Genomic DNA, 15,131 nt, shown 5'->3' on the forward strand with positions numbered 1-15,131 from the left:
CTACAATCCCACGACCACCTCCTCCACAGAACAGCAACACTACAATCCCACGACCCCCTCCTCCACAGAACAGCAATACTACAATCCCACGACACACTCCACCACAGAACAGCAACACTACAATCCCACGACCCCCTCCTCCACAGGAAAACAGCAACACTACAATCCCACGACCCCCTCCTCCACAGAACAGCAACACTACAATCCCTCGACCCCCTCCTCCACAGAACAGCAACACTACAATCCCACGACCCCCTCCTCCACAGAACAGCAACACTACAATCCCACGACCCCGTCCTCCACAGAACAGCAACACTACAATCCCACGACCCCCTCCTCCACAGAACAGCAACACTACAATCCCACGACCCCCTCCTCCACAGAACAGCAACACTACAATCCCACGACCCCGTCCTCCACAGAACAGCAACACTAGAATCCCACGACCCCCTCCTCCACAGAACAGCAACACTACAATCCCACGACCCCGTCCTCCACAGAACAGCAACACTACAATCCCATGACCCCCTCCTCCACAGAACAGCAATACTACAATCCCACGACCCCCTCCTCCACAGGAAAACAGCAACACTACAATCCCACGACCCCGTCCTCCACAGAACAGCAACAGTAGAATCCCACGACCCCCTCCTCCACAGAACAGCAACACTACAATCCCATGACACCCTCCTCCACAGAACAGCAACACTACAATCCCACGACCCCCTCCTCCACAGGAAAACAGCAACACTACAATCCCACGACCCCCTCCTCCACAGAACAGCAACACTACAATCCCACGACCCCCCCCTCCACAGAACAGCAACACTACAATCCCACGACCACCTCCTCCACAGAACAGCAACACTACTATCCCACGACCCCCTCCTCCACAGAACAGCAACACTACAATCCCACGACCCCCTCCTCCACAGAACAGCAACACTACAATCCCACGACCCCCTCCTCCACAGAACAGCAACACTACAATCCCACGACCCCCTCCTCCACAGAACAGCAACACTACAATCCCACGACCCCCTCCTCCACAGAACAGCAACACTACAATCCCACGACCCCCTCCTCCACAGGAAAACAGCAACACTACAATCCCACGACCCCGTCCTCCACAGAACAGCAACACTAGAATCCCACGACCCCCTCCTCCACAGAACAGCAACACTACAATCCCACGACCCCCTCCTCCACAGGAAAACAGCAACACTACAATCCCACGACCCCGTCCTCCACAGAACAGCAACACTAGAATCCCACGACCCCCTCCTCCACAGAACAGCAACACTACAATCCCACGACCCCCTCCTCCACAGGAAAACAGCAACACTACAATCCCACGACCCCGTCCTCCACAGAACAGCATCACTAGAATCCCACGACCCCCTCCTCCTCAGGAAAACAGCAACACTACAATCCCACGACCCCCTCCTCCACCGGAAAACAGCAACACTACAATCCCACGACCCACTCCTCCACAGAACAGCCACACTAGAATCCCACGACCCCCTCCTCCACAGGAAAACAGCAACACTACAATCCCACGACCCCCTCCTCCACAGGAAAACAGCAACACTACAATCCCACGACCCCCTCCTCCACAGGAAAACAGCAACACTACAATCCCACGACCCCCTCCTCCACAGAACAGCAACACTACAATCCCACGACCCACTCCTCCACAGAACAGCCACACTAGAATCCCACGACCCCCTCCTCCACAGAACAGCAACACTACAATCCCACGACCCACTCCTCCACAGAACAGCCACACTAGAATCCCACGACCCCCTCCTCCACAGAACAGCAACACTACAATCCCACGACCCACTCCTCCACAGAACAGCAACTCTACAATCCCACGACCCCCTCCTCCACAGAACAGCAACACTACAATCCCATGACCCCCTCCTCCACAGAACAGCAATACTACCATCCCTGTTACCTCCCATCGGGAAAAAAAACAGGCAGCAGTAACAACCCCTGACCTCTTCCCCCACAGAAAAAACAGCGACCAAACCCCTCACTTGTAGAAAGGCATCAATAATAACACACCCAACCCCTCCCCAGAAAAAAAACAGCAACCCTTACAAAAAAAGAACAGTGACAGTAGCATCAGAAACTTCTTACCCCCTCCCCACCTACAAAGAACTTAGAGATCACCCACCAGCCAACTGGTGACAAGAAAGAAAATGCCAAAAAACTAAGGAGATCAGTATAAAGCATCGTCCAATTACATAATTCTCAGAACATCAAGCAGTCCTTCTGTGACTCAGAACACGCTCCTTGCCCAAATGGCGTCTGTTGGGAGCAATGGCTAACCTCCAGGCCCTGTTGGGAGCGATAGCTGACTGGATTCAAATGCAGTCATCTTGGTGGTCTCCTTCTGCAGCGCTTGCTGACTGGGTCTGAACAACTTCATCTCAATGCTTCAATCTTCCTCGACGCTTCGAGATGGAGTTGTCATGACCCTGTGTGCTGTCTTTGGTTTCTTTCCACAAGTCAGATCTCAAGACATAGCACAGTGCCGGATCCTTTGATCAAGATCCAAACTATACATCACAGGCACCAACAATACAAAAAGAACAAGTAGAAGGCGTAGAAAAGGTGAAATAATTTAAAAGAATTACTATCTGGAAGAATGGCTGAAGAGAAGTAGCTGGTGGTGCAAGGCTTCAGCGTTCTGTATCTGCTGTCCAACTGTAGCAGTGAGAAGATAGCATGGCTTCGATGGCGGAGATGTTGCCAGCCTGAGTCAGTGCCTCAGTAAATACGGCTGACAGTGGGAAAGAATATGCCTGCGATGTCTTGGACAGAGTCCACTCCTCCTCCACTCAGCTTCTTGAATTTGAATGGCTCCTGAGCTGTATTTGTGCTTTATACCTGACCACTACTGACATTCCTGTAACTGGTAAATACTTCTTGACACCATTTCCAACACAAGTTTGACGTCTATAGGACCTGCTTCCATTTACAATGAGCATAAATGTCTTCCTTTTGGAACTCTCCTGGTGGTAAGAACAGTGCAACACATGGTTGGGTCATTGGGTAAGAGGATGCTTAGTAATTGGATAGCCATTGATAAGAGTCTCTGCTACACAAAGAACTATGTTGAAATGCTCTTCATCAAGGACCTGATCTTCATGGTGGAACAGAAGACCTTTTGCACAGACCTAACCAATCACTTCCATGTTTCTCCATGATGTGAACCAATGTAGGAAAGGATTAAAATCTACTTAATTCCTTGTCCAAAAAGGGCATTTCTGATTCCAGAATGATTCCACATCTCAATGGCTTCTTGCAATTCACGCTCAACTCCAAAGTTTATCGCATTATCAGAGCAGTTTAGGAACCTGTCTTCGTCTTGCTAAAAAGCAAAGTGCATTAACAAAGGAAACTGTGCGTAAAGAAGTCATTAGGATCCCGTAGTTATTCACTCTACTCCTTTTGCTTTTCACCTCAGAAGGTCCAAAGTAGTCCACTCCTACACATGTAAATGGAAGTTCACCCAAAGAAACCCCATCCAGAGGTAGAGCTTTGTAGCAAGTTCCAAGCACAGGGTGGCACCAATTCCATGCTTCAGTACACTCATGTTACTTTCTCTAGTAGAGCAATTCACAATTAACCTTGTTCACACCACAGTACCAACAATGTTCTATTCAACAATTGTACTCAAACAAACTATCTGCACATCTACCAGACCGAACCAGACTGGAAAAACAGCCTTCAATTCAAATGGTCGGCAATCATAATATTTAGCACATCAATAAAACAAAACAACTAATTCTTAGGGACCTTTGCTCAATCACGTTGTATTTGCCTAATGGATAGGCAGCACTGACCATTCAAAACTATGTTCAAACCACAAATACACAGCATGATTCAACAAAAGATCACAGACAATCTTACCGCAAGCTGTTTGAGTTTCTGACGTGTTGTCCTAATTTTGCTAACAGGTCTGAGGCAATCCTTTGCTGTAGACTGGTGTTTATTTTGTATAACTATTCTTTTGTTGACAAAATATAGTGTTTACTTTAAAACAAAGCAAAACCGCTGAGACAGGAAGCCAGGGTACTCAAATGAGTTTCCGAAGTCGAGAAAGGTATGTACAATCCTTTATTACGAAATCTAAGATGAATGATCTTATAGCGATAAAAATCTAACAAAACTAAATCAGCAGTATAGCAATCTTAGCATCTTAGTGGCTCAACCACTCTCCATTAGACTAAAACAAAGCGAGAATACCTAACTATACTCATTTGCTTCAACCACACTCCATATCTCAGGACAGATGACCATAATAAGCACACCACAAAATATAATACTGTGCAAACAGAAAATGGATACATGGCTCCAAAGGACAGAAAATAGATATGTAGTTCCAACAATAAAGACCAAGGCTAGCAAGGACTCAAGAGATATTGTTTTGCTTCATTGTAACAGCCAGAAAGGCAGTTTTTGATTTAATTACCTGACTGTTAAGTTCCTTAATGGTTCTTTTACTTTTCTCTGCTTCTTCTTGCATCAGCTGCAACTTGGCTGCCAGTTCCTTACAGTATTCTGTTTGTTGCTCAAGCTGCTGATAGGTATTAGTGAGATCTTCGTACAGCATCTCCATCTGACAATGTAAAAACAAGGTCTGAGAACACTGTCCAGTGCATATTTATTTGTTTTTCCATGAGATGACAAAGCCATCATCTATTGCTTGGACAGGTGGTGGAGGCATACACTATTCAAGCAGCATTCAGTTAAGCACCTGAGCCACCGATGAATGGATAAATGGGATCAGCATAGTAGGTACAACGGGCAGTACAGAGAACACTGTCAATGACAACTTCCAGCACTTCGCTCTTACATATCTATACATCACCCAAACCACGTTAGACCTATCCCACATTTCATTCCAATTAACAAAAATACCTGTAACATGTATACTCTTTGTGAGCCATCCAAAAGTAGAACTCATTTGATTGGGATTGGTTTATTATTTACATATGGATCAAGGTATAATTAAAAACTTACCTTACACACCTTCTCTACTTATCAATTCATTACATTCAAGTAGTAACAGAATGCAGAACAGCGCAACACAGGAACAGGCACTTCAGCCCACAATGTTATACACAACCAGCTAAAAAAGTAGTCAAAGCCCCTCAAAACTAATCTCTCCTACCATTTTCCTCATATTCATGTGCCCATCTAAACTTCTCTTAAAAACCTCTAATGTGTTTGCCTCTACCATTGTACCAGGCATCCATCATTGAGTTAAAAAAAACTCGCATCCTCCTTCTCACCTTCAATGCACGTCCTCTGAGTATTAGACATTTCTACCCTGGGGGAAAGAAAAGATACTCCCTTACTGCCTCTCAATCTTATAAACTTTTACCTGATCACCCCTCAGCCTCTGCTGCTCCAGAGAAAACAACCCAAGATTGTCCAGCCTCTCATGACAGCACATGCCCTCTAAACCAGGCAGCATCCTGGTAAACCTCTCCAAAGCCTTGACATTCATCCTATAATAGGGTGACTGGAACTGTACATAATATTCCAGATGTGACCGATCCAAAGTTTTATAAGTACAAACAAGCTGGAGGAACTCAGCAGGTCGGGTAGCATCCGTGGAGAAGAGCAGTCAACGTTTCAGGCTGAGACCCTTCGTCAGGACTGAAGAGGGAGGGGGCAGGGGCCCTATAAAGAAGGTGGGGGGAGGGTGGAAGGTGCCAGGTGAAAAACCAATCAGAGGAAAGATCAAGGGGTGGAGGATAGCAGGGAGGGGATAGGCAGCAGAGGTGAAGAAGGAATGTAAGGGGAAAGCACTATGGGTAGTAGAAGAAGGCAGAGTCATGAGAGAGGCAATAGGCAGCTGGAAGAGGAGGCAGAGTGAAAGTGGGATGGGCCTAGGGAGAGGGAGGGAATTACCAGAAGTTGGAGAATTTAATGTTCGTGCCAAGGGGCTGGAGATTACCCAGACGGTAGAGGAGGCCATGTACGGACATATCCGAATGGGAATGTGAAGCAGAGTTGAAGTGGGCGGCAACGGGAAATTCAGTCTGTTGTGGCGGACGGAGCGGAGGTGCTCAACGAAGCGGTCCCCCAATCTGCTTCGGGTCTCGCCGATATAGAGGAGGCCGCACAGGGTGCAATAGATTACCACAACAGACTCACAAGTGAAGTGTTGCCTCACCTGGAAGGACTGTTTGGGGCCCTGAATGGTGGTAAGAGAGGAGGTGTAGGGACAGGTATAGAACTTACGCTTGCAGGGATAAGTACCAGGTGGGAGATCATGTGGGGAGGGACGTGTGGACCAAGCAGTCGTGGAGGGAACGATCCCTGTGAAAAGCAGAGAGGGGTAGAGAGGGAAAGATGTGCTTAGTGGTGGGGTCCTGTTGAAGGTGGCAGAAGTTGCGGAGGATAATATGCCGACCGTTTCATTTTCGCAATGGATGTCCAATCCTTATACACTTCAATTCCCCATCAAGAAGGCCTCAAAGCCCTCCGCTACTTTCTTGACAATAGACCTCACCAGTTCCCCAACACCACCACACTCCTCTGGTTGGCGGTACTGGTACTCACAGTTAATAACTTCTCTTTTGGCTCTTCCCACTTTCTTCAGACCAAGGCTGTAGCTATGGGCACTTGCAAGGGCCCCAGCTATGTCTGCCTCTTCATTGGTTATGTGGAACAGCCTATGCTCCAAATCTATACTGGTACTGCTCCCCAACTTTTCCTTCGATACATCAATGACTACATTGCTGTTGCTTCCTGCACCCATGCTGAGCTTGTCAATTTCATCGACTTTGCCTCTAACTTTCATCCAGCCCTCAAATTCACTTGGTCCATCTCGGACACTTCTCTCCTCTTTCTCGATCTCTTGGTCTCCATCTCTGGAGACAGACTGTCCACTGACATCTTCTATAAACCCACAGATTCCCATAACTACCTTGATTATACCTCTTCCCACCCTGCCAAATGTAAAAATGCTATTCCCTATTCCCAGTTCCTCTGTCTCCGCCGCATCTGCTCCAAGGATGAGGCTTTCCATTCCAGGACATCTCAAGTGTCCTTTTTCTTTAACGATTGTGGTTTCCCTTCTGCCATCATCAATGATGCCCTCATCTGCATCTCCTCCATTTCCCGCACTTTGTCCCTCACCCCATTCTCCCGTCACCACAACAAGGACCGAGTTCCCCTTGTCCTCACCTACTACCCCACCAGCCTCCGGATCCAGCATATTATCCTCCGCAACTTCTGCCACCTTCAACAGGACCCCACCACTAAGCACATCTTTCCCTCTCTACCCCTCTCTGCTTTGCGCAGGGATCGTTCCCTCCGCGACTGCCTGGTCCACACGTCAGCATGCCCTGGAGTTTCACTTTACAGGTGACCCTCATGTGTGGAGCAGGTATGGGGGAAAGAAATGGAGATTGCACTTTTAAAAAAAAATTGTCCATACTGTACTCACAATTTAGTGTAACTTGTCATCTGCACATAAGTCAAGACAACTCGGGACAAAATTCTTCACTCTTTCCCCCAACTGTGTGTGCATGCGTACATGGACACGGACACAGACCCACACACACAAAATCAGTGTGAATTTTATCCTGCATCTCAAGTTTTTAGTTGAGGATTAGTGAATTCTGTTACTGTAATGGCCAAAATGCAGTAGTAACTGCTACTTTTTCCTTACATCACTCAGATATCACAACAGTCTCTATTACCTCAACCAAGTAACAAAATGAAGGTTCCAAGGCTGATTCATTTTAAGGAACTTGAGAAACAACAAGTAGTTGAAGCTAAGACATGCACTTTTAAAAGTACTTTAAAAAAAATAAATTCACATTTTCATATGGAAAATGCCAAATGAAATCTTGAAACAAATAATTAGGGCAATCGACCAATATGTGCAACAGAATTTAATAATCAAGGTACCCGAAGACTGAAACATACAAAGTGCTCATGCATATTGGAGCAAACATGAGGAAATCTGCAGATGCTGGAGATTCAAACAACACACACAAAATGCTGGTGGAACACAGCAGGCCAGGCAGCATCTACAGGGAGAAGCACTGTCGACGTTTCGGGCCGAGACCCTTCGTCAGGACTAACCAAAAGGAAAGATAGTAAGAGATTTGAAAGAAATGGGGGGGTGGGAATGCGAAATGATAGGAGAAGACCGGAGGGGGTGGGATGAAGCTAAGAGCTGGAAAGGTGATTGGTGAAAGTGACACAGAGCTGGAGAAGGGAAAGGATCATGGGACGGGGTAAGAAGGGGAGGAGGGGCATTAATGTAAGTTAGAGAAGTCAATGTTCATGCCATCAGGTTGGAGGCTACCCAGCCGGTATATAAGGTGTTGTTCCTCCAACCTGAGTTTGGATTCATTTTGACAGTAGAGGAGGCCATGGATAGACATATCAGAATGGAAATGGGATGTGGAATTAAAATGTGGGGCCACTGGATGATCCTGCTTTTTCTGGCGGACCGAGAGTAGGTGTTCAGCGAAACGGTCTCCCAGTCTGCGTCGGGTCTCACCAATATATAAAAGGCCACACCGGGAGCACCGGACACAGTATACCACACCAGCTGACTCACAGGTGAAGTGTCTCCTCACCTGGAAGGACTGTCTGGGGCCCTGAATGGTGGTGAGGGAGGAAGTGTAAGGGCAGGTGTAGCACTTGTTCCGCTTACAAGGATAAGTGCCAGGAGAGAGATCGGTGGGAAAGGATGAGGGATGAGTGGACAAGGGAGTCACGTAGGGAGCGATCCCTGCGAAAAGCAGAAGGGGGGGGGGGGGGGGGAGGGAAAAATGTGTTTGGTAGTGATCCCGTTGGAAGTGGCGGAAGTTACGGAGAATTATACATTGGACCTGGAGGCTGGTAGGTAAGGACAAGGGGAACCCTATCCCGAGTGGGATGGCGGGTGGTTGGGGTGAGGGCAGATGTGCGGGAAATGGGAGAGATGCGTTTGAGAGTAGAGTTGATGGTGGACGAAGGGAAGCCCTTTTGTTTAAAAAAGGAAGACATCTCCTTCATCCTGGAATGAAAAGCCTCATCCTGAGAGCAGATGCAGCGGAGACAGAGGAATTGTGAGAAGGGGATAGCCTTTTTGCAAGAGACAGGGTGGGAAGAGGAATAGTCCAGGTAGCTGTGAGAGTCTGTAGGCTTATAGTAGATATCAGTAGATAGGCTGTCTCCAGAGATGGAGACAGAAAGATCAAGAAAGGGGAGGGGGGATATTGGAGTATGGGAATTCAAGCAGCTTAATAAAAGTGGCAGTAGTTTACCAAGCTAAAGCAGAAGCACTTTCGTTCAAAAAGTTAATATTCAGCCTCATCGTAAGAGTCATCATAAATATTCAGCTCTCAGTGTGTATTTTAATGATATGAAGTTAGATCTTAAAGGGTAGGATCTAATACTTACCTCAACTTTACTGGAATTTTTCATTCTTTCCATGGTCTCTCTCATTTCCTTAATTTCTTGCTCCTTTTTTTTAATTATGGTTTTATGTTCCTCCTTAGCAGCCACAGCAGCACTGTATTTCAGCTGAAAGAACAGTAGCAAAGTTACTTACATACACATTAATATGCCACGATAGTCATACCATACTTAGCCACAGAGATAAAATTCTCAGCTTCAAAGTGACGAGATTAAAATAGTGCCAGAGAAGTGGGGAGAGTTAGGGGAAGATTTCTTGACTTTTCAAAAATTGGGTAGAGAATTAATTTGCAAATAATGGGATGAGCAAGGAAGTGTACATGTATTGTTCTTCAAGGAGCAGACAGCCTTAGTTAGCCAAGTGACATCCTTCTGTGCTGAGAAGATTCAATAATTTCAACAGCACGCCAGAACGTCCAGAAATAAAAGGATTCTACTGTTCAGTAGACAAATTAAACACAAGCACTTTTGAGTTAACGCTTGTCTAATAGAATAAAGCAGAAATATATTTATTTTGCTTTCTTACTACAATTCTTTGGACAATTTAGTAATTGGTGGAATGAATTTATGTAACTCTGAAAAGCCATATTGTATGAGGGGTGGACAGTAAAATTTAACCTTACAGGATGGTGATACAATGCAACCAGACAGTGATCCAGAGTTTCAGGACATAGTGGAGAGCTTGTGGAGAAAAAAAGGTTGAGCATGGTGTGACTAATGATCTGAGCTGTGCATATTTCAATGCAAGTATTTACATAGGAAAGGCAAATGAGTTCAGGGCATGGATCAACACCCGGAATTATGTTATTGCAGCCATTAGAGAGACTCAGTTGCAGGAGGGAATGGACTTGCAGCACAACATTTTGGGATTCTATTGTTTTAGACATGAGAATGTGAGGGATTAAAGGACCCATAGTCAGGGAAAATGTCACAACACTGCTCTGTCAGGACAGACCGGAGAATTTGTCTTGTGAGGTGTTACGACTCAGTTACGCCCATAAGAAAGGCATGACAATGTTAATAGGGCTGTATTACAGACCACCCAACAGTCGGAGGGATTTAGAGGAACAGATCAGACAGTTTTTCAAATGTGTTCAGGAATGTTTTCTGAATCAGTACACAGAAGCACCAATGAGAGAGTATACAATGCTTGATCTGCTATTAGGGAATGAGATCGGGCAGGTGATAGAAGTTTGTGTCTGTGAACACTTTGCATCCACTGATGACAATGCCTTTAGTTTCCCAAGTAAATACGAAAAAAAAGATAGGTTTGGTGCATGGGTTGAGATTCTAAATGGGAGAAAGGCCAATTTTGATAGCATCAGAAAGGATCTCACAACTGTGGTTTGGGACAAGTACACAAAAGTGTAGTTGGTAAGTGGGAGTTTTCAAAAGTGAAATTTTGAGGGTACAAAGCTGGATCTGCCAGTCAGAATAAAAGGTAAAGATAACAGATGTAAGGAACCTTTGTTTTCAAGAGATATTGAGGCCCTGGTTAAGGGGAGGAATAAAGGTGCATTGCAGGTATAGGCAGAAACAAATGAGGTGTTTAGGGAGTATAATAAATGCAAGAGAACACTTAAGAAAGAAATCAGGAGGGATAAAAGAAGGCACAAGTTTGTGTTACAAGACAAGATGAAGGGGAATCTCAAGAGATTGAACAGGAATTTTATGAGCAAAAGGATTTCAAGAGACAAAATTGGTGCTCTGGATGATCAGAATGGAAATCCATGCGTGGAGCCAGAAAGAGGTGGGGAAAATGATAAATGCTTTTTTTGCATCTGTACTTACTCAGGAGACAGCATCAACTTCATGGACTATACAGATTACAGAGGAAATGGTGTTTGCTGTATTGAGGCAAATTACAGTGGACAAATCCCCAGGGCATAAGATATTGCCTCAGACTCTGCAGAAGGCATGTGCAGAAATTGCCAGGACCCTAGCAGAGATATTTAAATCATCCTTATAGACAGGAGAAGTACCAGATGATTAGAGTAATGTTGTTTGTTGTTTAAGGCTCTAAAAATAAACCAGGAAATTATTGGCTTTTGAGCCTGACATCAGTAGCAGGAAAGTTATGGGAAGGTATTCTAAGAGACTGGATACATGAGCAGTTTGATAGACAGACTGATCAGCATGGCTTCCTGCATGATAGGTCAAGGAAGTTACCAGGAAAGTCAATGAAGGCAAGACAGTGGATGCTGTATACATAAACTTTATCAAGGCATTTGACAAGGTCCCACATGGAGGTTAGGTTATTCAGGATTCAAGATGAGGTAGTACATTGGATTACAACTGGCATCTCCCACAAAGCCAGAGAGTGGTAGTAGATGATTGCCTCTCCGACTGGAGGCCTGTGTCGAGTGGTATGCAGTAGGGACCGGAGCAGGGCCCGTTGTTTTTGTCATGTACAGAATATCAATGATCTGGATGATAATGTGGTTAACAGGATCAGGAACTTTGTGAATGTCACCAAGATTGGGGGTGTAGTGGACAGCAAGACTATAATGGCTTGCAGCGAGATCTGGAAAAATGGACTGAAAAGCGGCAGCTGCAGGTTAATGCAGACAAGTGTGAGGTGTTGCACTTCGGTAGGTCCTACCAGGGTAGGCCTTACACAGTGAATGCTAGGGGACTGAGGAGTGTAGTAGAACAAAGATCTGGAAACACAGATCCATAATTTATTGAAAATGGCACCATCGATAAATAGGGTCATAAAGAAAGCTTTTGACACATTGGTTCATAAATCAAAGAATTGAGTACAGGAAATGGGATGTTATTTTGAATAGGTTACTATGTTATTCGTTGGAACTTGGAAGACCGAGGAGATTTGATAGAGGTATACAAAATTATGAAGGCTATAGATAGGGCATGTTCAGGCTCTTTCCACTAAGGTTATGTGGGACTACACTAGAAGTCATGGGTTAAAGGTGAAAGGTGAGAAGTTTAAGGGGGACATGAGGGGAAACTTCTTCACTCAGAGGGCCATGACAGTATAGAATGAGCCACCAGCATAAGCAGTGCATGCAAGAGAAACCAAATTTACTAAATAAACTTTGCAACTCAGGAGTGATTGAACTTAAAACCTGAATTGTTTGCACAGTACTAAAATCATTCCCACTTAGAAAGGGAGTAGCAAAGATTCATTACATTTCAAATATCAAACGCCTACAAAAAAGATGGTCTTCTTAAGACACATCAAGAGTATCTAACTGGAGATTGAAAGCAGCAAAAGATCAATAAAAATAAGGCAAAAAGAGAATTCCAATGAAGTAAAGAAAACAAAATCATTACAAACGAAATTGGAATTTTATCTGAGTCCACATATTGGGTAGCGAACAGCAATCTGTTTTTAGTGACAAATTGAGATTGTAACTGGAAAGGGAATTGGATAAAAGCAGCCATTGTAAAAGGACAAGGAAAAATAGAATATTTGGATTGAAAAGCTGACACAGATTATAGATCCAGCAGGCTTTTTGGAATTGTAAACAACTACTATAAATTTCTCTCCATATCCCTTTCCAGGTTGATGTTCAAATTAACAAAACCCCAATATGTGTCATGTGTGTAACATCTTTAATCCTCTTGTGGGGGAGAACTTACCTTCCCTATTCATTTCAATTATCAGAGAGCACAACCAAAACTAAGATTCACAATCAAATGCAGTGATAATAGCATCTTTATGATAAGTTGTTGAACATGAAGGTACTCTCTTAAAGTTGTTGAATGCCAGAACAATTAAATTCCAGATTTACTGCCAGGGTGGCAAAACAACCAACAGAATCAGCTCGTCCGTATCATATTACTCACTTTGATGTCCTCCAGTTCTTGAGTCAAGGCAGAAACAGTTTCAGATCTCTGACTGCAGGTGCTTCTCATTTCTTGAATTTGATTGTTCAGGATCCTCAATACTTCCTAAAAACAGATGGATATAATTCCTCTATTTAAAATAGATCAATGACCTTCAATTAGTAATTAGGCAATATTTTACAAGAGTTAATCAACTCAAAATCTGTATGTTTCAGATCATTCACTAAATGAACATTAATCTGCAAGTCAAAGCAAGCAATCAGGAGGTAAAATAGACATGAAGGAACTTATAAGACCATAAGATAAATGAACAGAATTAGGTCATTTGGCCCAACAAGCCTGCTCTGCATTTCATCTTGGCTGATCCACTTTTCCTCTCAGCCCCAATCTCCTGCCTTCCTCCCGCCCATAACCCTTACCAATCAATCAACAACTGCTTTGAATAGACATAGACCTGGCCTCCACCACAGCCTGTGGCAAAGAATTCCATTGATTCACCACTCTCTGGCTAAAGAAATTCCACCTCATCTCCATTCCAAAAGGACACCCCTCAATTCTGAGACTATGTCTTCAGGTCTTAGACTTTCCCATAGCAAGAAACATCCTCTCCACATCCACTCTATCGAGGCCTTTCACCCCTTATTCTTCTGAAATCAAGTGAATACAGGCCCAGAGCCAGCAAACACTCTTCATATGATAAGCTTTTCAATCCTGGAATCATTTTTGTGAACATCTTTTGAACCCACTCCAGTTTCAGTATATCATTTCTAAGGGGCCCAAAATAGCTCACAATACTCCAAGTGAGGCCTCACCAGTGTTTTATAAAGTCTTAACATTACATCCTTGTTTCTATATTCTAGTCCTCTTGAAATGAATGCATTTGCCTTCCTCACCACAGGCTCAAACTGCAAATTAACTTTTACGGAATCCTGCACAAGGACTCAAGTTCCTTTTCACCTCAGTTCTCCCTTTCATTTCTTCTACCGAAGTGCATGACCATATACTTCCTGACACTGTATTCCACCTGCCACTTCTTTGCCCATTCTCCTAATGTCTCTAACACACACAAAATGCTGGAGGAACTCAGCGGGTCAGGCAGCATCTATGGTAAAAAGTACAGTCGACATTTTCAGCGGAAACCCTTCGGCCAGACTGGAGGAAAAAAAAGCTGAAGTAGATTTGAAGGTGGGGGGGAGGGGAGAAAGAAACGCCAGGCAATAGGTGAAACTTGGAGGGGAGGGATGAAGCAAAGAGCTAGGAAATTGATTGGTTGAAAGAGACAGAAGACCATGGAAGAAAGAAGAAAAAAAGTGAGGGTGGAGGAGCAACAGAGGGAGGTGATGGGCGGGCAAGCAGATGACATGAGAGGGACAAGGGGATGGGAAATGGTGAAGAGGTTGGGGGAGCGTGGAATTAAAAAGGGAGATCCTGCTTGTTCTGGTGGATGCAACGTAGATGCTTATGAAGCGATCTCCCAATCTACGTCGGGTCTCACTGATATACAAGAGGCCACACCAGGTGCACTGAACACAGTATATGATCCTAACAGACTCGCAGATGAAATGTTGCCTCACCTGGAAGATAGTGAGGGAGGAGGTGTAGGAAGAATGGTCTAAAGTTCCTCCTCACCATTGTGCATCTGATCAGCAGCTACAGGAAATGTAATTCTGTAATTCTCCTTACTCCACTGTAATACTGATACATTTGACTTTAACTTCTCCTTCTCAAATTTCAGGGCAAATTCCAACATATTATGATCACTTGCCCCTAAGGTTTTTTTTTAAACCTTAATTCTGATTAATTGCACAACCAATCGAGAATAACGATCCGGAGAGGGCTCAGCCATGAGCTGGTATAAAAAGCTATCTCACCGG

General features: G+C 44.6%; 1 protein-coding gene across 1 annotated transcript in view; it reads right to left on the reverse strand.

Annotated features, from left to right (window-relative positions):
• kif15 (kinesin family member 15) overlaps nt 1–15,131 on the reverse strand; it is a 186,170-nt gene that overhangs the window by 36,539 nt on the left and 134,500 nt on the right. The window contains exons 25-27 of the mRNA XM_059945706.1: nt 13,258–13,362; nt 9,433–9,555; nt 4,487–4,633 (exon numbers count right to left, since the gene is read on the reverse strand). Of these exons, the coding sequence (XP_059801689.1) occupies nt 4,487–4,633; nt 9,433–9,555; nt 13,258–13,362 (375 nt within the window). The remainder of the gene's footprint in view (nt 1–4,486; nt 4,634–9,432; nt 9,556–13,257; nt 13,363–15,131) is intronic.

This window comes from Hypanus sabinus, chromosome 20 (genome assembly GCF_030144855.1).
Source record: "Hypanus sabinus isolate sHypSab1 chromosome 20, sHypSab1.hap1, whole genome shotgun sequence".
NCBI classification, from domain to species: domain Eukaryota; kingdom Metazoa; phylum Chordata; class Chondrichthyes; order Myliobatiformes; family Dasyatidae; genus Hypanus; species Hypanus sabinus.